General features: G+C 49.0%; 1 protein-coding gene across 1 annotated transcript in view; it reads right to left on the bottom strand.

Annotated features, from left to right (window-relative positions):
* DYNC2H1 (dynein cytoplasmic 2 heavy chain 1) overlaps positions 1 to 26457 on the bottom strand; it is a 186277-nt gene that overhangs the window by 146613 nt on the left and 13207 nt on the right. The window contains exons 13-31 of the mRNA XM_078594604.1: positions 26079 to 26274; positions 25079 to 25174; positions 24010 to 24168; positions 23592 to 23690; positions 21836 to 21978; positions 21023 to 21254; positions 20440 to 20567; positions 19932 to 20047; positions 19428 to 19555; positions 17562 to 17711; positions 17074 to 17279; positions 16633 to 16687; positions 15892 to 15992; positions 15155 to 15266; positions 14576 to 14746; positions 14248 to 14459; positions 13279 to 13449; positions 9838 to 9970; positions 1167 to 1284 (exon numbers count right to left, since the gene is read on the bottom strand). Of these exons, the coding sequence (XP_078450730.1) occupies positions 1167 to 1284; positions 9838 to 9970; positions 13279 to 13449; positions 14248 to 14459; positions 14576 to 14746; positions 15155 to 15266; positions 15892 to 15992; positions 16633 to 16687; positions 17074 to 17279; positions 17562 to 17711; positions 19428 to 19555; positions 19932 to 20047; positions 20440 to 20567; positions 21023 to 21254; positions 21836 to 21978; positions 23592 to 23690; positions 24010 to 24168; positions 25079 to 25174; positions 26079 to 26274 (2726 nt within the window). The remainder of the gene's footprint in view (positions 1 to 1166; positions 1285 to 9837; positions 9971 to 13278; positions 13450 to 14247; positions 14460 to 14575; positions 14747 to 15154; positions 15267 to 15891; positions 15993 to 16632; positions 16688 to 17073; positions 17280 to 17561; positions 17712 to 19427; positions 19556 to 19931; positions 20048 to 20439; positions 20568 to 21022; positions 21255 to 21835; positions 21979 to 23591; positions 23691 to 24009; positions 24169 to 25078; positions 25175 to 26078; positions 26275 to 26457) is intronic.

Raw genomic sequence — 26457 nt, forward strand, 5'->3', positions numbered from 1 at the left:
AAATAGGAACAACGCATTGAAAACGTGTACTAGTTTACGTACTGTTTACAAAGCGTGTTCACAAATCCACACTGAGAAACACGATGATTGACAGAGGGGTGTAAAACATTTTTTCGATAGTGTATTTAAATAGAGGTACTGCAGGTAAGTAGTTTTCAGTTTTAAAGGCATAGTTTAACAAGACAACACTGGCCACCATCCTTCACACCCATTGGTGAAAAAGAGCAAGTTTTTGTTTTCATTATAATATAATGTTTATGTGAGAGCCAGGGGCTTATGGGACCCCGGGGTCCCACCATGAGGTTCAAATGTTCTTGCTTGGACCTGGCGAGCATCCATGATGTTGTGTGGATGTGCCGGTGCCTAAACAACGCGTTGGTAATTACAAACCCATAGACTGCACAGAAGTCGAGCAGACTCCTACTGTTGTTATTGAGCTGATCCGGCCCATGTCTTCCAATCACCCCAGACCAGGTGTCAGCGTCATCACCCACTCGGACATTAAGGTCACCCAATAGGATGACTCTATCTCAAGGTGCCACTTTAGCCAGCACCTGTGACAGGAGGTCATAGAAGGGACCGGACTCATCGGCTTTGCCTGCATGCTACCACAGATGTTTATCTTCGGAAGGGGCATTAGCCATCACCACCACCATTCTTCGCCTCCCGTTGTTAAGGTGAGCCCACAGTAGTATGAGACTTACAGATTCTCATACCTCACCACCATGCTCGAAGGTGGACTCCTTCTTGGGCATATTCCCTCCCTTGACTGCCATCGAGACATTAGTCTTGACCACCGGTCCATCATCCCTTCTCGGGATATTTCCTGCCCAAGCCCATTGTCTCAACATAGTCAATGAGAGAGATACCTTTCCTAAACCGTATTTGCTCTTGTGCTCTTGTGGGTTGGTTGGCCTCCAAATGATGTATTATTCTGTATCCAATTACCTTTGTGCACAATTTCTTGTTGCGAGATAAGAGGCTATTTAAACTATATAACACACGCAATAAAACAAATCTCAACCAAAGCACACATCCACAGCGCACTAACCACTGCACCACTGCTCTCCACAAAATACAAAACCCACACTCAAGCAAGCAAACAATAAAACATGGGTATGAGCACACACACACACAAAAGTAGATGCAAACACGTGTCCACACACCGGCAAACAGCTTCTTGAGGTGTGCCTGAATGACGGTGGGGTTGGTTGCTTGGCCCAGGATCTCCAGCAGGTCATCGTCACCAATGAAGTAAAACCTCGGAAAGGTGGATCGCTTTTCCTGCACGGTAAGAACAATATTGTACCACAGACACAGGGGCAAACGTAACAGCAAAGGAGTGTGGGTATGCACACACACACATAAGTAAATGGATAACTCTGGACTAGTATGTGTGATTGAGTATGGGTGGATGTGTACAAGCACGTGTGAGTGTGAGCAGGTTTGGAAAGCATTAATTCAGTGCTCATTACGCTGTCAGACTGCACATGTAAGAATCTATGTTTTTTTATTTATATGTGGTGTATGTGTAATAAACGACTGGACCACGATGTCTGGCTCAGTGTCCTTTATTATTCGGTTCGTGCTGTACACCCACACGGCTGTCTTTACTCTGTAGCTTCTCCACGGTGCTGACTCCAATGTCGGCCCGATCCACAACAGCAGCTCCGCTGCTGTTTCTCTCCCACAGCCCCCCTTGGCTGTACTCGCTGCTGCTCTTCTCCCTCCGCAGCTCTGACAGCTTCTTGCCTCTCTCTCTCTCTCTGCAGCTCCTCCTGGCAGCCACACCGCTGCCTCTAACAAGCAGCCCCCTCTCTCTCTCCCTCCGCAGCTCCTCCTGGCAGCCACACCGCTGCCTCTAACACGCAGCCCTCCTGGCTGTCTCCTCTGCAGCTGCACACCACTCCGCAGCTTCCTCTTATCTTCGGGGTTGGCTCCCGATGGCCGTCGGCGCCCCCCCTCTCCACCCTCGCCCGCGTGGCCTCACTCTTTTCCGCTCACACCCCGACTGCCTTCCCCTTCCGGTTTACCCGCTTAAGGACCCGAACCTTCCCCCCACGTCACATGACTCCACCCCCCGTGACGTCACATCCGGAAGGTCGCTTACGCCCGCATTACACCACCCTCCCCCGTAGAAAAATCCCAGCCGACCTCGGCTGACCAATAGCAAATCGTAATGCGGCGAACCGAGCTTCCCCCCCTAAAGGACACTAAGCATACAATGTAACAGCAAGAACAACAACAACGACGCAATTAACATCAACGAACGTACAAAAAGCATGCAATAAATACAACTGTAAGAAAAAATAACAAGACAACAACAATCAACGAAACGTAAGCGATTTGGAACGTGTGCGGGTCGCCGGCCCGTCCCGGACGGTCGGCGGCCCACTCGCAGAACGGGAACGCGATGAAAGTCGAGGAATGACAGGGGGTAATCCCCCTGTCGCAGCTGGAAGTCCACCGCCGTCCCGTGTCCCTAAAGAGTTAGTCTTGGGCTTGTCCTGTGACCGTGCCCGCAGCTGGGTCGGAAGGGCTGCAGGGCTCGAAGGTCCCGCAGACCTGGCAGGCGTCCTCCGAGCAGGGCCCCTCGTCCCCCGCAATGTCACGGCCGGCCTGTCTGGAACAGGTACGACAGGCGCTCGAGCAAGATCAGTGGACGCAGGCAGGGGAGAGTCGGCAGCAACAGACCCCGGCAAGGCAACATTGGGGGATGACGCATCATGTAAGGGAGCAACATATGGTTTCAAGCGCGACGTATGCACAACCCAGCGACGAGACCCAATCTGGACGCGTGCTGACTGTGGGTTGGGAACCGCAATGAGGCGTACGGGACCATGCCAGGGTTTGTGCAATTTCGGCGAGGTCCCCGGACGTACCTGTGGACAATGAAGCCAGGCTAGGTCCCCAACCTTCCAAGGGCACTCCCCCTCAGACCGTCGCGCATATCGCTCGTTCCGGGCCTGGGCTTTGGCCGTAGCCACGCGGGCATTCTCCCGCGCCTCCGTGACTCGGCGAACCGTGTCCTGAATGTATTCAGGAAGTGGTTTACGAGGTCCCTTCACCCCAGTTCCCAATTGCACATCCACCGGCGGCACGTTTTCCCGACCATACATAAGGTAAAACGGCGAATATCCTGTAGCCGCATGAGGCGTCATCCTGTACGCCGAAAGCACCCCGGGGATGTGCAGATCCCAATCTGATTGTTGTTCACTCACGGTATGGCAAAGCATGGCAGACAATGTCCTGTTCAGCCGTTCAACCATACCATCCGTCTGCGGATGGTATGGGGATGTCCGTACTTTCTTAGTCCCAAGGCCCGCGCACACTTCCGCCAATAATTTAGAAGAGAAATTCCTGCCCTGGTCCGTGAGGAGTCTCTCAGGCGCCCCCTTATCCATAATATACCCAAACAAAAAGGCGTCGGTAATGGCCGCGGCCGACTGATCGGGCAACGGCCAGGCCATCGGCCAACGGGAGAGGTACTCAACCCCTACCAGCAAATATTTATTACCCCTCGCCGATGGTGGAAAAGGTCCCAATATGTCCAGTGCCACCAATTCATTGACTCGAGACACCTGAATCGACTGGAGAGGCGGCACGTAAGGATGTTTCGGCGGCTTACGTTGTGCACACGCAGGGCACGCGCGCACGTGCCCTACGACATCTGTCGCCATGCCGTGCCAAAAATAATGACGTTGCAACGTCAACAAGGTCTTCTGCACCCCTAAATGTAAGAGAGTGTCACAATAGAGGGTTCTAATCAACTCGAACCGCAAGGACGTTGGTACCACCAGGCGCCAACGTTCCTGGAACCCCTCCCGCCACATAAGCAGACCATCTCGGAGAGCGGTTTGCGGCCCCACAGCCGTACTCGGACTCCCATTGTCCTTAGCAGACCGCTTCCGCAAGGACACCAATGACTCATCCATCATCTGTTCCCGGATCCAGACAGACCGCGGCAGATTCAAAACCCCGTCAGCCGGTCCCGGTTCCATCGGAGTGTCCGACTTCCCGACGGCCAACGTGAGCGGCTGAGGGGGGTTTGGAATCGGCGAACACCTATGCGTCCCCGACTCACATTTACAAGGGGCGCGCCGCGGTAATCTGGAAAGTGCGTCAGCGTTCGCATGGCGCACTCCCTTCCGATGTTGAATTTGGAAGGAAAATTCCTGTAGCGTGTCCAACCAACGTGCCAACTGTCCGGATGGCTGGTCAATTTTAAGGGCATATTGCAAGGCCGCATGATCCGTACGCACAATAAAAGAACGACCGTAGAGGTATGGTCGAAATTGCCGTAGGAAAAAAACAACCGCCAATAGTTCTCTGCGAGTGACACAGTAGCGGGTTTCCGCAGGAGACAAGACTCGGCTACCATACGCCACGACACGCTCTACACCCCCTTTAGACTGTGATAACACCGCCCCAATACCTGTGTCACTCGCGTCCGTATCAAGAATGAATGGGTGATCGAAATCGGGATAATCCAATGTTGGGGCCGTGGCCAATAGATCACGCAGACTCCGAAAGGCCGCCTCCTCCGGCTGTCCCCAAACAAACTTCCGTCCTTTACCCGTAAGGAGATGCAAAGGCCTCGCAATCGTCGCAAAACCCGGCACGAATCTTCGGTAATACGAGGCAAATCCCAAAAACCGCCGAACATCCCCCACGGTGGCCGGAGTCGGCCAATCCCGGACGCACGCCGTCTTCTCCGGATCCGTGGACACTCCCTCAGCGCTCACAATGTGCCCCAAATAGCGGACGGACCGTTGCAGTAGGTGACATTTCTTTGGTTTGAATTTCAATTTGGCAGAACGCATCCTCGTGAACACTGTCTCCAGCCGCGTCAAATGTTCATCGAATGTGCGGCTGAAGACAATGATATCGTCCAAATATATAAGACATGTCTCCCACTGCAACCCCGTCAAAACGAGCTCCATCAATCTTTGAAATGTAGCAGGGGCCGCATTCAATCCCATCGGGAGACAGTTGAATTGAAATAACCCCTGCGGCGTACGGAATGCGGTTTTCTCCCGTGAGGACTCGTCAAGGGGAAGCTGCCAAAATCCCGAAGAGAGGTCCAGTGTGGAAAAGAACTTAGCCCCCGACAATGCGTCGAGGGAGTCATCCATACGCGGCAGGGGGTACGCATCTGCCACCGATATCTTATTCAATTTGCGGAAATCAACACAAAATCGCAATTTGCCATCCTTCTTCTTAACCAAGACGACTGGAGCGCCCCATGGGCTGTTAGATGGCGATATAATGTCCGCAGCCAACATGTCTTCCACTGCCCCCCGTACGTGTTCTCGCTCCGCAGGACTCATCCGATGCGAATTTAATCGAATAGGGGCAGCATCGCCCGTCTCAATGTGATGGTAAAGCAACGAAGTGCGGCCCAAATCCAAATCATCGGAGCTGAACACATCGGAATATGTCAACAACAATTTACGCAGCGCACCACGTTGCTCCATGGACAGGGAAGAATTTTCGTCACATAAATGAGCAACCCAACGATCATCCGAACTCCTTGGCTCGGAAACCCCAGCAACAACTCCCCGGCTATGTGGACAATCATGGGTCGCAAACGCCGTAGTGGCATGTGCCACAACCGTACCGGCCAAGACACGGACGTTTTCTCCCCCCGCATTAAGCACCTGTAAAAACGGTAATTGATCCGGCCGGACGATGGTCTGTGCCCCCACTAACGCCAACCCGGTTGTTATCGTGGCGGACGGTGACAACAAGACCCCTACTGCTCCTAGCCGATCAGGCAGGGGCTTCCGATACCGCAAGGGTATAAGCATCTGTGTACCAGGTGGGATGTCCACAGATGCGACGGACAGCGCCTGCACTTGTACGGCCGAAGCAGGTCGCCCCCAGGGCGACGGCAGAAACGAGATTTGACGGCCCCCCGGCAGTTCAATACAATTCTCATTGATTTTGATCAAAATGGGCATCTTAGCCAAAAAATCGGTGCCTAACAAACAAGGAACCGCCAAAGATCTCGATATCAACACAACACCCGAGGCCGACACATCCCCAATAGATATCTTAGCATCCACCTGACCCACGATACCCATGCTACCCCCGTTCGCAGCGACGCACGACCCATAAACCGGACGCACAGCCCCCGACGGAATGCCCAACAGATGGAAAATGACATCCGATATAATAGTCGCAGACGCCCCCGAGTCGACCAAAATGCGCACGTCCACACCTTGTATGGACCCCGGTACAGTGGACGAACCCGTAGCGGCCGCGACAACTCTCCGTGCCAATTTGCGCCACTGCGTAACTGAATGACAAGGCCCCGTCGATGGCCTTTCTTTAACAACAACAATAGGATCGCGCAACACAGGTGGTGGGTGAGGTGGAAAGCCTTGCCGAGTGTCTGGTGCGTGCCGACATGCCTGTTTCGGAGGATCTTTAGCCGACTTGACCGGTGCCGAGGCCTCCTGCTGCGGCGGAGCCGGGAAGCGGGCCCAGCAGTCTCTGGCGTAGTGGCCCCTACGCCCGCAGCGGAAACATTCGGCCTCGTTGCGCCGAAGCGCAGGCCTCGCCTCCTGACGGCCCCGTTCTGGTAGCACCGCGCGCGGTCTCGGCCCGCCGCGTCCCGTCCATGGAGCGGAGGCGGCCGTCAGTTGTTGAGGGCCCCGGTCATCCGGAACATAGACGGCCTGCGCAGGGTTCCACCCCAGCGCATCCCCTTCTTTGACGGGCCCCCCCGTCCACGCCGTCACTTGTTTCCAGCGACGGAGGTTGAATTGCGCATCGAGACACTTAGCAGCCGTCCGGGAAGTTAGCTTCTCATGCCCACACACAGGCATGGGGATCCCTAGATCCCGAGACAGCTCCAACATTTTCCCTAATATGAGAGGCTCGAGCAGGTCCTGTGGCGTCTCAGGATAAGCTGCCATGGCCAGCTCCAGCACCGCACCCCTGAACGCCACGGGCGACTCCTCTGGTGCTCGTTGTCGTTGAGCGAATCGCCGATGCGCATCATCTGGTGGTTCATAAGCATCGGCCATTTCTTGAAAAACACCACATAAAGTTGCCTTCTTATCGGTCGTTATGGAACGGAAGAATCGGACAGATTCGTCGTCCAGGAGAGTCGGCAACACCTCCAAAGCCTCCGCATCGGTCCATCTTGCTGTGCGTACCGCCGCCAAGAAGCGGCAGGCGAACGCGCTCCAGTCCCCACCGACGGAAAATTCTTTAACCGTTGTAAGGTGGCGACTCCGACTCCTCTTCCCGCCGTCTTCCAATGGTGGTGGTTGTGATGGCAAATTCAAAATGGCGTCGGCCCGCGGCGTGGCCAAGATGGCGGTTTGGCGCCACGGAGCGCGCAAAATGGCGGCCTCTTGCCGCGTGGGCAATGGCGGCGGCAGGACAGGCAACGTGGCGGCCCGCGGAGCACCACTTGCATCATCCATCGTCCCTGGCGCGACGAGATGGCATAGATGCGCCAGGACGTCCTTAAGTGCCTCCAGTTGTACCGCCATCGCTTGCCATCGTTGATCCGCGTCTGATGATGTCGACGGACCCGCCACCGCGCCAACATCCTCCACTCCCGTTCCCGTGGTCGCCTCAGCCGGGCTCTCCTCCACCACCCCAACAGGATCCGTGGTTGGAGGGAGTTCGTCGTCGTCGGACGAAGAAGCCGATGCAGGCGCCGGATTAACTTTCTTCCTCACTTGTTTCGACATGCCGTTGCACTTCCGACACCAGTGTAATAAACGACTGGACCACGATGTCTGGCTCAGTGTCCTTTATTATTCGGTTCGTGCTGTACACCCACACGGCTGTCTTTACTCTGTAGCTTCTCCACGGTGCTGACTCCAATGTCGGCCCGATCCACAACAGCAGCTCCGCTGCTGTTTCTCTCCCACAGCCCCCCTTGGCTGTACTCGCTGCTGCTCTTCTCCCTCCGCAGCTCTGACAGCTTCTTGCTCTCTCTCTCTCTCTCTGCAGCTCCTCCTGGCAGCCACACCGCTGCCTCTAACAAGCAGCCCCCTCTCTCTCTCCCTCCGCAGCTCCTCCTGGCAGCCACACCGCTGCCTCTAACACGCAGCCCTCCTGGCTGTCTCCTCTGCAGCTGCACACCACTCCGCAGCTTCCTCTTATCTTCGGGGTTGGCTCCCGATGGCCGTCGGCGCCCCCCCTCTCCACCCTCGCCCGCGTGGCCTCACTCTTTTCCGCTCACACCCCGACTGCCTTCCCCTTCCGGTTTACCCGCTTAAGGACCCGAACCTTCCCCCCACGTCACATGACTCCACCCCCCGTGACGTCACATCCGGAAGGTCGCTTACGCCCGCATTACATATGTAATGGGCTGATATCACCCATGCAGCCAGTAGAGGAGCTACCATTCACCACAATATTCTTTGGTTCTTTCGGTAAAGTCACGTTTTGGGCGCAACACAAGCGTCCGTCATCAGGTGGGAAAGCATGGTCTGCTGCTGCCTACGTGACTTTACCGAAAGAACCAAAGAATATGGATTCTTGCAGTCACGAAAGCTTCAAATCAAGATTCACCACGATGTTTTGTGTATGCGTTGCATTTACGGTTGTACATGAGTTTCTGTATGTATATGCAGGCAAGTAAAGGCAATCCTCGTTTAACATTGGCCTGTTTAACGATGTTTAGTTATAAAGTCGCTAATTACTACCCACGTGTGGTATCACTCTAACATCGCTGCCAGCAAGAACTACTTTCCACGGCAGAGATCGAGGTAGCTGTGTCGCACATATGTTGCAAGTGTATCTCAACGCGGGCATACTGTACGGTAAGTCCTCGCTTTCTTGAGCTGTGTGGCTGAGCGGTATGATAGAGTACATGGAATGATACAGTACACCCAGCATACCCTCATCTCAATTCATTGTGGACTATATTTGCTCTTATTTGAGGTAATATGTCACTGCATCCCTTACCAGCATGAGTGCTAAAAGACCAAGAAGTGATCCTACTGTTTCAAGCACTAAGATCTGTAGGAAGGTAATCACTGTGCAAACCAAATTAAGGGTGTTATGACACTTTGCATGAGGAGATATTGAGTGTCTGTTTATCAGTGTGGATTGAAGATCAAAATCAGTGGCACATTCCTCTCAGTTTACTTTTGATAGAGGCAATAGCACGAAGTTTAAGGACTTAAAGACCAAGGGTGGTGAATCAGGGTGTCATTACCGCCTTCAAAACGTATTACATTTGTCACACCTTCGACAAGGCGTGGACATTTTTAGTGGGGATAATGTAAGCAGGGAGTACGGTGCTCAAATGTGCTGTAAAACAACTGATATATTGCAATGCTATAAGCAACTTGACCTAGAAAAGAAGAGGAAAGCTGTGCAAAGTCATTGGATGTGTCCCTGTGAATCCAACACCTCACTCTACGGATAGCAAGCTCCACAATCATCACTGGTGAGTGCTAACCTAACCTTTCTCTATGTATAGCTACAGTTAATCACCAGTTTATTATTCGTTTTTCCATTAAATATATATTTTAAGAACGTGTATTATGTTAAGTGTGATGGGAAACTTCCGATGAACATAACCTCCCCTGTTTACATTGTTTATTATGGGAAAATAGGTTTCGCTTAACGTTATTTAACGTAGAGTCGCATTTTGCAGGAACACAACCCCAACCTTAAGCGATGACTGCCTGTATCGATGTGTGTATGGGCGAGTTTTAGAGTACATTTGTGCGTATGCATCAGTATGTTTATGTACATGTCCTAGTGTTCCTATGAATGTGGCACTCATAGGTACTCGCTAACAGCACTTTCCTCAACAATGTGTTAAATCTATATGGGGGATCTTTGTTCGATTGTTACCTCCAGGAAATCATTGAGTGCCTTCTGACAGCGCTGCAGCTGGTCCAGCATGGCTGAGAGTGTCCGCTTGATACCCGGGCGAGCAACCAGCGTCAGCAGGCGCATGTCTCTTGACACCTCCTTCATTATGTCACTGGGGGAAGCAGCAGGTGACACAGATGCTTGTTCATCAACAAAGCCATACACTGAATCAAATCGGGGAAATCATAATACTAGTCAGTTTAACACGTAGGCTTTCGCGACCAATATTATTCATAATACATTTTATTGGATTAGATCGCATAAGTATAAATGTGTCGAAACCCTCCACCACCCGACACGACCAATCAATACGAGATTTGTCACGTAAACAAAACGCCAAATAGTTACTACTTCAGCCCACCGGTGTGTTGAAGAGTGAATCCACATTTAAAATCTGAGTACGACGTTTCGCTGGTAATTACATCCAGCATCATTGGGCGATTTGCCAGAAAATGAGGAAAATCTGCCCACTGACCATCGACTTGTCATCTGTATGATGCGCCTGCCATTCTTCCACTCTGGTGGTGGGTGTACATCCAGGACCCATTCAAAACCCATAGTGGAATGGTCTCAGTTAGCTGATGAAAGTTGCAAGCGAGAATTTCATCATCGCTTGTGGCTGGAGTTGGCATCGTCCCCCACTCCTCCTGATGTCGAGGGGAAATGGGTGAGGTTTAGGACTGTGGCTCATGCAGCTGCAATGGCTGCTTTGGGTACACGGTCCAGACCTCCTCAGAGACCCTGGCTGACAGAGGTGTTCTAGCTGGCTGAGAAAAAGCGACAGGCCCACTCCCATCGTTTACAGCATCCCACGTCAGAGAATGAGGAGGTTTACCGCAGCCTTCACTCGAAGGTTTGGAGAGCTGTGAGGCGCTGCAAGGATGGTTGGTGGTCGCGAGTTGCTGAAGAGATTAAGTCTGCCTCAAATCGCTCTTTAATTCCATCAAAAAAGTTACCTGCAGCGCGACACCTATTGCCATGATTAGGGGAAAGAATGGTGATCCAATCTCTGACCCCCAGGAACAGGTTTGCAGATTTGCTGAGCATTTCTGTGGGTCCTGGGGGAAGGGAAATTCCTCAGCCTGGAAAACATCATGGGACAAAGTGGGGATGACCCTGCTGAAGCTACGGTGCTTAAAATATTGGAACAAGAAGTCACCCCTGTGAGGGGCTGGCTGAGGTGCCATCTGTTGAGGAAGTCCTGAAGACGATCCAGAGCCTGAGACCAGGAAAGGCACTGGGCAGAGATGATCTTCCAAGCGTAATGCTGAAGGAGGGTGGCGTTTGTGCACAGACTGCCCTACATGATATCATAACAACAATCTGGACCACTGGACGGGTTCCGCAGTATTAGAAGGATGCCCTGGGCATCTCCCTCTTTAAGAAGGGGGACCGCACAGACTGTAACAACTACAGGGGCATCTCACTCCTCAGTGTGCCGGGAAAGGTCCTGGCAAGGATTATTCAACATCGCCTTGCCAGGCATGCTGAGGAGAGGCTTGCGGAGCCCCAATGTGGTTTCAGGAAAGGACGGTCCTGCACAGATGCCATATTTTCTATCCGTCTGCTTCAGCCGAGGGAGTAAGGAATTCGAACAAGACCTATATCTCTGCTTTATTGACCTGGTCAAGGCCTATGATACCATCAGTAGGCCTGGGCTCTGGGTTGTTCTTAGAGCTTTCGGAGTCCCTGACCCACTGCTCATGACCATTAAGGACCTTCATGATGGTGAGCGGGCCCGGATAAAACTATGTGGCCGGGAGTCGGAGCCATTCCCTGTTCACTTTGGGGTGCGACAGGGATGTCCTCTAGCTCTCACATTACTTAACATCTATTTCGACCACGTAGTTCGTGAAGCCTTGAATAGCTGTACCGGAGGAATTTCCATTTGGTACAAATACAATGGGAGGCTAATCGATGCCCGGGTGCGGTCAAGGGATGGCTCCCTATTGCTCAACAATGTTACGTATGTCGATGATCTGGTAATTGCTGCTCACTCAGAGGAGGAGTTGTAGGTGCTGCTGGTGAACCTGCAGCTTGCCACTAAGAGGTGGGGACTTACCATCAGCCCCACCAAAACTAAGCACCTGCTTGGGTATTTTGTACACTCCACCTCCACAACTCCCAATTTATGATAGGGCAGTTGTGGAGAGAGTGGAGAGTTTCCCATACCTGGGCAGTGTGCTCATGACCGGCTCCGGTTTAACAGCAGAGGTCTCACTCCGAATCAGTCCCACAGCATTATCTTTTCATCGGTTGTGTAACGCTGTGTGGAAGCTACCTGGTCTGTTGCTCCGCTTCAGGTCTTCTCGGCCACAGTCATTACCTCCCTTCTCTACGCTTGCGAAACGTGGACCCCCCTAATGGAACATCTTCGCAGGTTAGAAACATTTAGGCTGGCCTGCCTACGATCCATCTTGGGTTTAACCAGGCTGGATTGTGTGAGTAGCTCCTATATCCTTGAAAGATCTGGACAAAGTCCCATCGGTGAGCTCCTCCGGCAGGCAAAGCTGCGTTGGCTGGGTTATGTAGCCCGCATGCCCAGCCACCGCATGACTAAACAGATTTTGTTCGGCCGGATCGAGGGGGCTAAATGGGCACGACACGGGCTAGAGAAGAGATGGAGTGATGTGGTACAGGAGGATGTGGAGCTGAGTGGACTTTCCAATGACTGGTACCAGCGGTATCAAGATCGGCCTCTGTGGAGGAGGCTCATGAAGGATGCTACTGGGCAGTTGGAGGCAGTCGCCCTCCAACAACAACGGAGGGGGGGAGGAGCGATGCTCACAACACCGAGCGGAGCGCCGGGTAGCTCAAGCACAGTCAGTTGGCACAGTAGGAGCCACAGATGGTGCATCAGCTAGTCATCTCAGTCAGTCCACCCGTGGCGCCTGGGTCTGCCCCGTGACCTCCTGCCAGCGGGCGTTCAACACTTCACGTGGCCTCAATGTGCACATAGCCTGGCACAAGCGTCATGGTGATGTCACCGCCACTTAGTGGCGAATGGCGGTTGTTGTTGTGAGTGGGGGTGGATGTGTTGGGGCCGAGGTCAGTGTGACTAGGAGGTGTACAGCATGTACAGCCTGTCTGTGTGTGTCTTTGCCTATGTGTATTAACGAGGTAGGTAGCAGTAGTGCGCTGCGCTACAATCCCACCACCCTAGTTCGATTCCCGCTCACGGCCAACACCAGTGACGATTATTTTAACCAGTTATGGGCCTCCCCTAGGTCGACTCAGCATCAAATAAGTGCCTGGTGCGCTGGGCGTTGTGTTGGCCACCCACCCCCTCGTGTGCCATCCCGGCCTTCATAGATACTCGCTAACAGCACTTGCCCCAAAAGTCTGTTCAGGCTATACGGCGGATCTTTGTATGATTGCAAGTCGTTGTGTGTTTAATGAAGACCATGTGTGCATGTGTACCGGAAGTCATTGTGCACGCGTAAGAAGCGTGCGTGCTCGCGAGGCAGGGCCCCGCGCCCAAAAATGGGCTCCAGGTAGAGCCACTTGCGCTGGATGAGGTTCAGGCTGTGGAGGCTCTCATCGAGGTCTGACAGACGTGACTCCCACACCTGAACCTTGTCCTCAAAGCCGCTGGAGAGATGCACGGACACACGAGTGTACAGAAAAACAAACACAAAGGCCTCCCTTATTCTTAGGGACTCCAAGGGCAGCCTGCTCAATTTGCAAGTCAACGTTTGTGAATTCTAATCCCGGTCAAGAGTCAACTTAGCCCATAATCATTCTTCCCGAGGCAATACAATATGTATTACTTTGTTGGAAAGTCAACAGTGGTTCTATGGAGAACTGGCCCCAACCATGGCAGAGGCATTTGTCATTTCCACCATAACTTGCTCATTAAAGCAGGCATACACTTTGACTACACTCTCTCCGTTTCCCCTTTTCCTTCATCCTTATCTTGGTTTAATTTATATATAGCGCCTTGACCAAGGACAAGGTGTTTAACAAAGAATTAGCTATTTTTACAGCTATCCTCATTTTCTCCCTCATTCAGTCTTCATCCCTCCCTACATTTCTCCTTCCCTCACTACTTCCCCCTATTTGTCACACTCGCTATCTCTTTATTTGTCTCGCGCTACCTCTGTCTTTTTGCCTCTCCCTCAAACCCCATTTTCGATATTGCTCTTTCACTCCATCAAATGTTTTCTCTATTCCTCCCTTCCTCTATCTTGCTCTACAGCCTCTCACTATTTTCTCGTGTCTTAACATTAGTACGTTAAGTCCCAAAGACTCACTGTTTCCCCCATGTCTAGTCGTTCTTGTATCTTGTTGTCCCATGTCTGGTCATCCTCATCTTGTCTGGTCATCATTGTAAAAGAGCTGTTTAGCTCACTGGGTCTTACCAGGTGAAATAAAGTCTGAGTGTCTCACCGATAGTACGGGGAGTCCCGGAGAGACTGCAGGAGGCTGCGTTGGTCAGCAAGCTGCCCAAGCAAGTCCCTCCACTCGCACACAATGGGCACGGAACCGCCCTCCACTTCCGTGTGTTTCGCCAGAGAGAATGCAGCGCTCGCGCCCCATAGCTCGAGCTCACGCAGTGCCTCACGCACCGACACCTCGCCCTGTGCGCGACTGTTCAGCTCCTGTGCCACGGCACAACATACAATGCATTGTCCATTGACCTCAGTGACATGCAGGACGGTGTCATATTGTTGTAATACGCTGTTGTGCTGTGTCATGTCATCGATCAGCATCATGCCTTAAGTTCAGTGGCGTGCTGCAGGATGACATCAGTGGAGTTCAGGATGTGAGAGAATGTGAGTCGCTCCAGGGTGGTGCCACGAGGCAGTGCCAACAGCCGGAAGAGCTCCAGCCAGTGGTCAGCGGACAGGTGCTCCCCACGCACAAACTTCAGCACAGGCACCACCAGCTGCACGACCAAAAGTGTACGAGGGGACATGATGTAACACGGGCCCATAAATATTGTATATTACATCAACACCAATAGTTGCTACACATAAAGGCAGGAGAGGTTATGAGCAGACACAAACGTACACAAGAGGAAAAAAAACAAATATCAGCACCTACTCGCTGAACTGCCTCCTTCAGACGCATTACTGCCCATGCACGTGACTCTTGTTGACCTTGCAGTTTGGGTGTCAACTTTGGAACAACTAGGGCAATTAGTATAAGGTAGTAAAAACAATGATAAGATGATATATGGAGGCACTGACGACATAAGCCAAGATTACAATGATCAGAGTTAAAAGGAAGTGTATGTATCTGATGTTGAATAGAGGTTAAACGTTGTGGGTTACAAGTCAGTGGGCAGACTAACGCGGTAGCGGTCCACGTCGCTCTGTAGGTGAATCATCACTGGCGTCGGGGCTGTCTTCCGTAGACGCTCGTGCCAAGTGAGGAGGAACTCCTCAAACACATGGCAACGGGACCTGCGGTGGCGGGGAGGCATGGAATGACAATGTGAAATGAACCGCACCCAGATGTAAATCTCAAGCGCTAACTGGAGACTCAGACACCAACATGAGACTCAAGCACATACAACTAAACACAAACTTGAGACTCAAATGTAAACATGAAACTCGAACACAAATCAGAAAACTCACACACAAACTTGTAACTGAAAACAAACTTGAAAAATTAAATCATATACAAATCTCAAATGCAAAACTGATACACACACATGAGATCCAAACTAAATGACATTTAAACCCATATCAAAGCCAAACTTGACACTTAAACGCCAACTTTAACTACTGTTATACAGGGTTGAAATCTGAGTGTTGACTACCCACAAATAAACCAGGGGCTCACGAGTTGTTGGTTTCAGCCAAATCACAATTGATTGTGCACAAAACCCCCATCATGTAATTTTGGTTTTACTTATTTTTTTATGGACTCTGGAGAGGATAGGCTAAATCAATCCCCAACCAGGATTTAAACTCACAGCCGATTGTGAGTTGAGCACTCTAATATGACATCTTCACTGAATAGAAGTGAGATGCCATCGGTGATGAAAAAATCCATGTGCTTCATGACTAAATAACCAGCACTGACCTGAAGGATATCCAATCCTCTTTCTCCATGTCAGAGAGGGCAGTCACAAATTCCTCGTACTGGCCCCACATGGCCTCGTACTGAGCTACATCAGCTGTCACCTGCACAAACAAAAGAAGGCCCCTGTAGTTAAGCAGCTAGGAATCCATTGGCAGTTGAACATTTAGTAATTCACCCAGCCGAAATTTAATGACAAACAATTGGGGGTCACGATTTCATTTCTACATTGTTATCTTCTTTGTTCTGTAGTTTGTATTTTCTACCCCATGAATACCATTAACCCCAAATATGCACGTGTCAAGTGAATGGTAATTGATACCTCTGTGCACGAGTTAATGTATCATGCACATGAACATCAATGTTAATTAATTGATTTTACTGATAAATCATTACAATGACATTCAAAATAATCATTGGTGAGAGGACAGACCTAGGAGGAAAGGAAAGAGTGATTCAGGATCTTGATGTGTGCCTGTGACATGACCATATGCTGTGTATATGACCGTGATAGATATGTCAGCACACTTTATCAAAAAATTTGACAGGTGGGGAGGTGTGTGCCACCAGATGAACCGAGCTACCTGTGTACTTATATTCAAAGACAACAGAAACTGTATCTCTCTTAAAACTATTTTAAATACGTATTTTTATTGTTTACATATATTTCATTTATATCTTTACCATCCTGGTTAAGAGGAATAAATGTAAAATGTGTTAACTGAAGGACAAAACAACAGTTACCTCATCAATCAGCTCTGAGTTTGGCTCTTCCACATCAAAGTGGTGGCAGTCGGAGCTGTGAATATGACAGCGACATGGGCAATAGTCATGCATGGCAGTCATACTTGGCAACACATGCCACACACACCCACAATAGTCATGCAAGAGAATTATACATGTGAAGAATACCCATGAAGTGAGCATACACACAATAAATAATACATAGGATTATTACATCTACAATAATTATATGCACAAAATTATAATACAATAATACATGAGTCTAATTCACACATGACAGAAATATAAGAGAATCAAGTGCACACAAGAATCAATGCATAAGAGTTAAAACTCATTGTGTATGGAACTTTTTATGATAAATCCTGGGTGTGGGAAATGTGGGTGGGTGTGCATAATTTTAACAGCACTGTGAGAGCATATGGAGCCGGGGCAGAGTCTCACACGAGGACGGCACGCGTCGCCAGCAGTTCGTGGAGCTCAGAGCGCTGCTCACGCAGCGACTCCAGGCAGCGGAGCCCGGCTCCACGATCACTTGACTCCAGGGCAGAAGCGTTCGGGCGCAGCTGCATCCACCGTGCGTGAAACCGCTCGACATCGCGTGCACTCGATGTCACGCGCGTCATCACAGCGCCGCGCATACGATCCACCTGCAGGCAAAGTGGACGGGAGTACATCATTAACATCACCAACATCACAAACACAAACTTTGAATACCAACATCAAGAACATCACAAACCAGCCGGTCGGTGTCAACTCCAATTCCAGCTGCCCCCAGTATTGACCAGACTCACCATCATTAAGATCATTAACATTACAATCATGAACATGCTCACACACGTGCTTTCACCCATATGACTGTGACTGATCGAGCAGACGGGTGAGGGGGCGTGAGCACCAGCCCATTGACCAGTCTCGTTCACCACTCTCACCTGCTCCTTGAGCACCAGCTCGTGGTTGTGCAACCGTAGCTGGAATCCATCCCACTCGCCGCGCAGCACCGACAACCGCTCCACACCAGCACCGCCCACGGAGCGCAGCAACCGGTTCTTCGCCTCCATCTCCACAAACAGAGGCTCCAGCTGTACACACAAGGAGTCACTGTCACAGGGCCCAGTGGCAAGCATGCGTGACCCACCACTTTCAAGGCAGCAGTGGATGGTTTGTGTAGATATGTGAAATTCACAAACTGATAAGTTAATGAAAATAGACTCTGCGGACCTTTGTCAAGCCTTAATATGTTTGTGGGATATCTCCAGGTACTCTTGTTAATTCCCACATGTAAAACACACATTTAAAATAAAATGGCAGAACCCTTCTTAAATAGAGATTGGAGTCTTGATTTGAAGCTTTCGTGACTGCAGGAATCCATACTCTTTGGTTATTTCGGTAAAGTCATGTAGATAGAAAAAATAATAAAAGAAACACGACGTTTCGGTCGCAACACAAGCGTCCATCTTCAGGTGAGAAAATGATCTGCTGTCGTCTTGGTTTTCGGTTACTAATTCAAGCTCATTGACCTGCTAATTTCTCCAGCCCCACTCGTCCCTGTGCGCCACAAACCCTCCCCCCTCTCCCCCCTGTGCCAGCCCCCACCCGTCCCTGCACGCCACAAACCCTCCCCCCCTCTCCCCCGTGAACTCCTGCAACCACGACTCGACAAAACTCCCCACCCCCTTCCCCCCCTCCCGTGCCTATATAAAGCCAAAACAGCAGATCAATTTCTCACCTGAAGAAGGACGCTTGTGTTGCGACCGAAAAGTCGTGTTTCTTTTATTATTTTTTATATCTACGTGACTTTACCGAAAGAACCAGAGTATAGAGCTTGGAGGCTTAGTGAATTTCCTGGATAAGTGGCATTATTAGCAGTGTGTTGTGGTGCTGCCAGGAAATATCTAAATCAGGATTAGGTTTGTTGAGTAGACCTTAAATGGTGTAACATTTGTCTATGAGACGTTATTAACTTAAAGATGCCACTATAAACACCAATACCTTTTGTAGATGTATACTGTGCATAAATGCACAGTAGTCAGGCCACAGTGGCATCATCACAGCATGCCTGACAATATCAAAAACAATGCTGCATACTCACATTGATCAACCAGGGATAGAGCTTAAGTGTGAATATACACAAGGCCAGCTTTATTTTGGGGTGTGTCTCTCTTTAAAATAGTTTTGTCTTCTTTTACCTCTTTATCCCTGTGACTGGTGTTTTAACAGCTCCCTGTGCCAAACTAAGTAATGCTAAAGGTTATTTGGGCAAAGATAAATGCTAAAACTATTTTGCATGAAAGTTTTATGTAAGCATCTGCACTCTTTGGTTCTTTCGGTAGTCACATAGGTATCAAATAAAATACCTACGTTACTTTACCGAAAGAACCAAAGAGTATGGATTCCTGCAGTCACGAAAGCTTCAAATCAAGATTAAGCATCTACAATTAAGTGTCAGGGCATTGATCCTGAAACAGAGTATTCTTGAGCCAACCTAAAACACATTAGTCTTGTAACCTGGTCTCCTATAATGATGAGTATGAATACATCAATCCTGGATTTCCTGAACTATTTCCTGAGATTTTATGACAGCCAGTCTTCTTCTGTTGAGTCTCAATATGTTGACCTTGAAATCATAACTCCCTGAGCTAGTTATGAATGATTCAGTGATGAAGGCAAGTATCCTATCTGGAATCCTAGTCTCCCTGAGAAAATTCTTAAAACTGCTCTTGCATCATTCCAGTCTCCTAGGCCTCATCAGCAGGTCATTAAGTGGCTCTGTATTGTTGTTAGGCTAGGATCCGTGCCTGTGGTGTCCGTGCCACAAGGTCAGCGTGCTGCCTGCGGGCATCGCCAATCTCCTCCACCGTCTGAGGCTGTGTGGTCAGGCTCCGGCTCCCCTCTGAGATGAACGCCTCCATCTCCTGCACATGTGCTGCAAAGAGCAACCACAGGCAACCATTGAATACTGCATTCGACAACCAGCAACAACAACTGTTGGCCACAGGCAAATACCAATCATCAACTACCAAAGTAATTACCAAAAGTCAACAAGCAACTACACTAGTAATCCGTAAGCACAACATCAGCCACAATAAAACTGCAGTTGTTTAATATGGACACTCACACATATGCCCCCTGAGCCCCTATTCCTGGTCTCTTCGTGCTCATGTCTCATCATGTCCCCGACTTCCCGTGTTTCCTTCTCCTTTGTGGCCTTGTGTGTCCCCTTTTCTCTTCATGTCCATGTATCTGTATTTTCCATTGTCTCTTTATGCCTCTGGTCCCTGTGTGTCCCCGTGTGTGCTCACCCTGTATGGAGCCACGCAGGGAGTGCAGAAGACCCTCAAACAGCTGCTGGATATGAGTGTCGATGGATGTTCTGACTGGCCCACAGTTTACAACGATGCAGTCCACCTTCAACTGCCTGTTAGCACGCACACATACATACTTGATATTTAATTATAACCAAGTAATTTCTCATGCGGATAGTCAAAGGTTAAAGTGATTTCTTGCTCAAAAAATCATTGAAGTGGTGCTCATCTCCGTTTCACAGCCCGAAGCCAATGGTGGAGATTACTCATTCCTATGGTGGACGTGAGATTATTAATAGTACAACCCTCTGTTGACTGCACCACTACGTGGTATTTATCGACCCTGGAGGATTCGAACTCGCAACCTTCAAATTGTGAGTGGTTCACTCTACCGCTGAGCCACCTGTCCAGATTGAATAAGGATGATCGCGTAAAATGTTATAATATTAATTCTCATATTGATAATAATGCGAATGTGAACATTTTGATTATGGGGTTTTCATACGTGGGCAGCCTCTCAGCGTCCTTGCCACGTGTTTTCAGGGAGCGGAAGTTCCTCTCCCAGTCGGCCACAGTGTGGAGGTGTTTCTCTATGAGCGCCTCCACATCTACCTGGCCCAACACCACCCACTCCTGAGAAATGTGAGCAGAGGGAGCGAGAAAGGAGAGGTGGTGGAGAGAGTCATCTGTAAAACTGGAATCGTCCATTAAACACGTCCCCTATTAAAAAAAGATCATGATATGAGATCGGGGTCAAGAGGTTACAGATGGCAAATATTTAAGAGCCCGTAGGCTAAAGCAGAAAATGGTAGCTATTAAAGGTAGCAAAGTGATAGGAGTATATAAAAAATTTTGGTTAATAGTGAATTACGTAATAACCCACTAAATGTAAAATGGTTATCACATTATTCACTATTATCGGCCAAATAAAGAAACTGGAACCACTAAAGTTATTCCACCTTATGTGGTACCAATAAGTTACATATCTGGTCTGGGCTCGTGGACTGTTAAGTGGGTATCATGCACTATAGCAGGTTGTCTTTTAAGCGGAAAGTGTGAGAGCTCCATCATGAAGGGACCATGTTCACCTGAAAGGCGGTGCAGGCGTCAGCGAGGCGAGCGAACAGGGCCTCGGCACGCATGTACACAGCGAGGAATCGCATCTCATTTCGCTCCACCATGGCCGGGAAGATGGCCGTCGGCCCAGTGATGCCACGCACGCCTAAAAAGGCTGCAGGTGCACCCAAGAAGCGACGGACCTCACGATAGTAGCGTGAGCGTAGTTCCTCTATGGGGGGGCGCAACTGCAGGCGTCCCTGACTGTGATTGGTAAGGAGGGGGAAAGAAGGAGAAGGGATCGACACTATAGGTCAGGGGTCATATCAAGACAAATTCTCTACTGGAGAAATGTACTGTGATGGCACCAGAGGTGGATATTGAAGTCAACAACATTGGTGATGATGATGGTGATGTTGTGCTGATGGTTATTTTCAGAAGGTGATCAGATCCATGTCAATGCCAGGCTGTTAAAGAATGATGTTATTCATGATTGGGGTAATGTTGTTGGTGATTATGGTGATGGTGACCAAGAACGATTTCATCATCCATCTCAAGAGAATATCAACTTTGTGTGATGTCAGGCTGCTCATAGTAATGTTCCTCGATAATTTATTTTTGGGTTTGGCCACGTAATGATTTGGCCAAATTTGTGTCGTTAAGACCCTCCAGCCCCCGATGGCAGACGTGTACAAGTGTTTAATACATCCATAATTTTTTGTCTCAGCTCACCAATATTCATTCTCACAACCAAATTTAGCAATTAGATACGTAGCCATATTACTTCATGACTCTGGAAATGTTAATGGTGATAACGATGATGGTTTTAAAGGTGTGTGTCACACGTGAAGGTCAGCTCCGTGTGAATGTCGGGCAGGTGCAGGTGAAGACGCTCCAGGCCAGCCTGGTACTGCAGCTCCAGGGCCTTGTACAGCTGATGATCCCAGTGCAGCAGCCATGGTGCCATGTTGTCGACACGCACACCCCCCTGCACATGACACATGTACCACAAGGCATACAATGCACCGAAAGTGTAACAAACACAATGCATACACCTAACATGGGTACACACACTTCACACAGTAAACATAATGCACATGTGTAATATAGAGACACACTACATGTAGTAAACACGACACAAGACCTGGAAGTAACGAGCACAACACATGGTACACCAGGCGCACACACACACAATGTGGACACTCACTACAGTATACACTGCACACATGTGCCTGATGGTAGTTGGCACACGCATGCGCACGACACATTGCGTTAAGCACAACATATAAAGAAAGCAATATACACTATGTGTTTGCATTAATTGTGAATTGTGTAGTAGTGGCGGTTTATCCACGACATTATGATCATAGCGACGGAGATTCAGTTCCAAGATATGACTCACAACACGACTCAAATTTGGTGACTGAAACTGGCCTGTACCTCCCTGAAGTAAACTTGGCCTAAAATTAATACAATGTTGTCGACATAAACATGGGGAGACAAAGGTGGGCAGGTCTATGTATGATGAACCTCTTTCGCACTGGAAAGAGCCAACCGTGCTAATTGTGCCATGCCAGTCATAACAGCAGCATGTGAACAGCACATTCTCTAAGAGTCTATAACACTTAAAGATATACTTGTTCCTTTGTACATATGCATGTATGTGTGCATGAAAGTATATGCATTTGAGGTTGTGTGCATGTGTGTTTGTGTATGTGAGAGTGGGGAGCGATAGTGTAGCTATGAACCCACTGGCCCGAGTTTGAATCCCGCTCACAGCCAACACCAGTAACGATTATTTGAATTAGTCCAGGGCCTCTCCTTGGTCGACTCAGCCTCAAATGCATACCTGGTGCAATGTGAAAACATCGCAGCTGGGGGAGACAAAGGCGGCAGGGTGTAGTGCTGGCCACCCCCTATTGTGCCTTGCCAACCTTCATAGGTGCTCGCTAACAGCACTTGCCCCAAAAGTCTGTTAAGGCTATACAGGGGATCTTTGTCTTTGTGTATGTCACAGCATGTGCATGCATGAGTGAACGTATTTGTGTATGTCCATGTGTTTATGTGTGTGTGCGCGCATTGTATGCACTTGCATGTGTGAGAGTGTAATGTGTCGACCCGCGGCACCTGGGTCTGCCCCGTGACCTCCTGCTAGCGGGCGTTTGACACTTCACGTGGCCTCAACGTGCACATAGCCTGGCACAAGCGTCGTGGTGATGTCACCGCCACTTAGTGGCGAATGGCGGTTGTGTGTTTATTTGTGTGTGCGCTAGTGCAAAAAATGTGTGAACGAGTGTGTTCAAGCGGGTGCCCGTAAACTTAGGTTAGTCTATGAGCAAATGTTTGTGCATGATTGTCTGCATGATTGTGAATGTTTGTATGCGTGTGTATGTTTTACAGTTAACGTGTTTGTATATGAGCTTGTGCATATAACTGAATATGGCCACATTTGTGTGCACGTTTGAGTACGAGCATGCATGTGTGAATGTGTGCATGTGTATATTTACATGGATGCATTGTGTGATCGCACGTGTACATGCATGTGCGAGTGAGCATGTTTATCTGTGTGTTTGTATGCATGAGCACGTGCGTATAGGCTACCTGCACGGCTACATTCTCAGTGATCTGTCGAATCTCCTGCACCGCAGACTTCCACCTCTGCTGCTGCCTCAGCAGGTCCACACCCATTAGTGTCACCACCTGGCATGTTCCCACAGACACACAACACGTCAAGATTAGAACTACGGTCAAGTTCAACAGGTCACAATGGCAAATATTAGGCTTAGTACTTGAGTACAGACAGCGATGTGTAGGCCTAGACAGCACCCCACAGTGAAAACTATCAAGTATCTTCCCTGGTTGAGTCCCAGCCAGGCAGAGAAGGGCTTTCACAAGTTGGTACCTATACAAGGAGGCAGGGCTCGACTGTACACACGCACCCATATTGTTACACTGTCATACATGGGATGCAGCTTCAGACACGTGTATGGCTCTGACAACATCATTCAGACTGGATCACCTTGTCGCACAGGTCCAGGTGGGTACGCCGCAGCCTGCGGTTCTGTCCCGTGAGCGTCTCGGCCGCACGCTGCAGCTCCGCAATGTATGACTCCAGCTGCTCGGGGCTATCCCACGTCACCTGCACCGTGCTCCCGCCTTCTGCACGCGAACCTGACTTCTAATGTGAGAGAAGAACACGAGGGGAGTGTGAGCGAGAAACAAGAGAGTAGAGGTTGGTGAGCCACTGTCAGATACAGGACTAAGGGTTGCCTCTTTTAATTTAAGATAGATGAATAATACATATTTTAAAATTTATAGTAATACAGCATCTAAACTTAACCTCATCTCAATGTGTAGTAAAGAAACAATGGGCATGCTAATTTTATAGAGATAGAGGCAGTATGTGATAGGCACAGCAAAATATAAAGGTCTTGAGTATCACCTCGAACAGTGGCAGGAAGGTTACAATATGAATAGCTGCGAGAATGAAGTGCCAGACTATGGGGCAACAGAAGAGAATGAGCGATCTCCCACTGAGCGAATGTTGATTGGTATCATCAACACATGGCTCTGATTGCTGGAACTGAAAGTGTGTTGAGAGGAGTATAATGAAATGAGAAAGTAAATGTAGGTAGATGACAGTCAATTAAGGATCTTGAAGGTGGTGAGAGGTTAAAATTGATACAGGGTTTTATTGGAAGCCAGTGAAGGAATGAAGTATTGTGATGTTGTTTTGCTTTAGGGTCCAGGTGAGGAGTCTGGCAAACAGCATTTTATATCATCTGGAGTTTAGAGAGATTTCGGTAGGCCATAGAGTAGAGATTTGCAATCGCGGAGTCGGAATGTGATAAAAGTGTAGCCGAGGGTTTCTGCGGCAGTTGAGGTAAGGAAATGTCAAATGCGGAAGATGTTATAAAGATGGAGGTATGAGGGTATGCAGAGGTGAAATGTCAAAAGAAAACAAGCATTCCCAATAAGTTCCATGCTGGCCTGAATTGATCTTTGCTAACAGCACTTTCCTTCAGAGTCTGTATGGCTAAAGAATGGATCTTTGTAAATTTAAAATGTGTGTGTGTAGGTATACATACTTTTATTATTTTCTCAAAGGCCAGCGCTGCCTCCAGAAGCATGGGTCTTTGACTCGGGATCATCTGCTGGTCGATTGTGTTGTAAAAATGGGCCACCTGTTCACACCAAATAAATGCATAAAGACTCAGTAATGATGATGGTTTGACCAAACAAAGATAAAAGACTAGGTCAGTTAAAGAATTTTAGAGAAGGATGCAACTCAAAAAAATAAGTAGATCTCATCTTGTCAACATAATTCAGCTGTGTGTGCTGGTCTGTTTGACATTAATTTGAATCTTCACAAAGGAAAACATTGAGTAAGATCATAGGCAAGCACATTTGTATGACACTGATGAAGTAATTTACATTACTCCCATAAGATTTAATGTCAATGCAGTAATGTCACTATGCACTACGATGGAACACCTAACCGTGACTTAAAAATATATAATTCTTCATTTATGATTCAAACTTTTGTTGTAAGCGTAGGGCACTCATCTACAAGATGAGTTATTTGTTTCGTGGGTTGCAACTTCTTCTTGACTATAACTCGAATTTACTCCATGAAGCCAGCACCTTTTAACGGCTTAAGTTCAATCGCAAGGATTTAGTGCGACTTTTTTTCCATCAAGATGCGTATAATGGCCTTGACAGAGGATTGAGCCAGCACTGATGAAGGCCTGGGTTCAAGGCTTGGGGCAGTTGGGGATGATGAGCTGCTCATGGCCAATCTGAAAGGATATTATCATCCATCCCATTTCCTCATTACCTGCAGCTGAGTGCCACTATATATGTATAGTCTGGTGCCTGTACAATGCTGGATGCTTAGAACTGTAGTCCAGTATCTACCTGAATGTGTAGTCTGGTGTCAATGTGAGTCTGTAGTCTGGTTTAGTTGTGAGTTCATAGTCTAGTATCTGTGTACGTGTGAAGTCCAGTGTCTGAGTGTGGAGGTTAGCATTTGTGATAGAATACTTTAGTCTACTAAATGTATGACAGGACTAGCCTGCATCCACATACCTGCTTGAGGGTGTTGGCATGCCGGTAAAACTTGAGGGCAGTAGTAGCTGCCTGTAGGACCTTGGGCGGAATGGTGTAGCCGAGCGCCGATAGCTGACGGACCTCAGCAATAAGTGCGGCCAAGTGGTCTGAGTAGCACACACGTAGTGAGCCATCCCGTGGCTCTAGCTGCATCACGCGCCCGCTGGCACGCAGCCTACGGCACACCGCCCAGCCATACAACACACCAACAGTCACACACATTGACAATGTATTAAAATCTATAACGGTGATGTAAATTGATCACTATGACTCATCTGAGTGACTTTGAAGCATTTTTAACACTTTCCACATTAGGTTGAAAGTGTAAAAGCGTTACCTCCGCCCATCTGTCTTTAAC

This window comes from Lampetra planeri, chromosome 5 (assembly GCF_965212315.1).
Source record: "Lampetra planeri chromosome 5, kcLamPlan1.2.h2, whole genome shotgun sequence".
Classification (NCBI taxonomy): domain Eukaryota; kingdom Metazoa; phylum Chordata; class Hyperoartia; order Petromyzontiformes; family Petromyzontidae; genus Lampetra; species Lampetra planeri.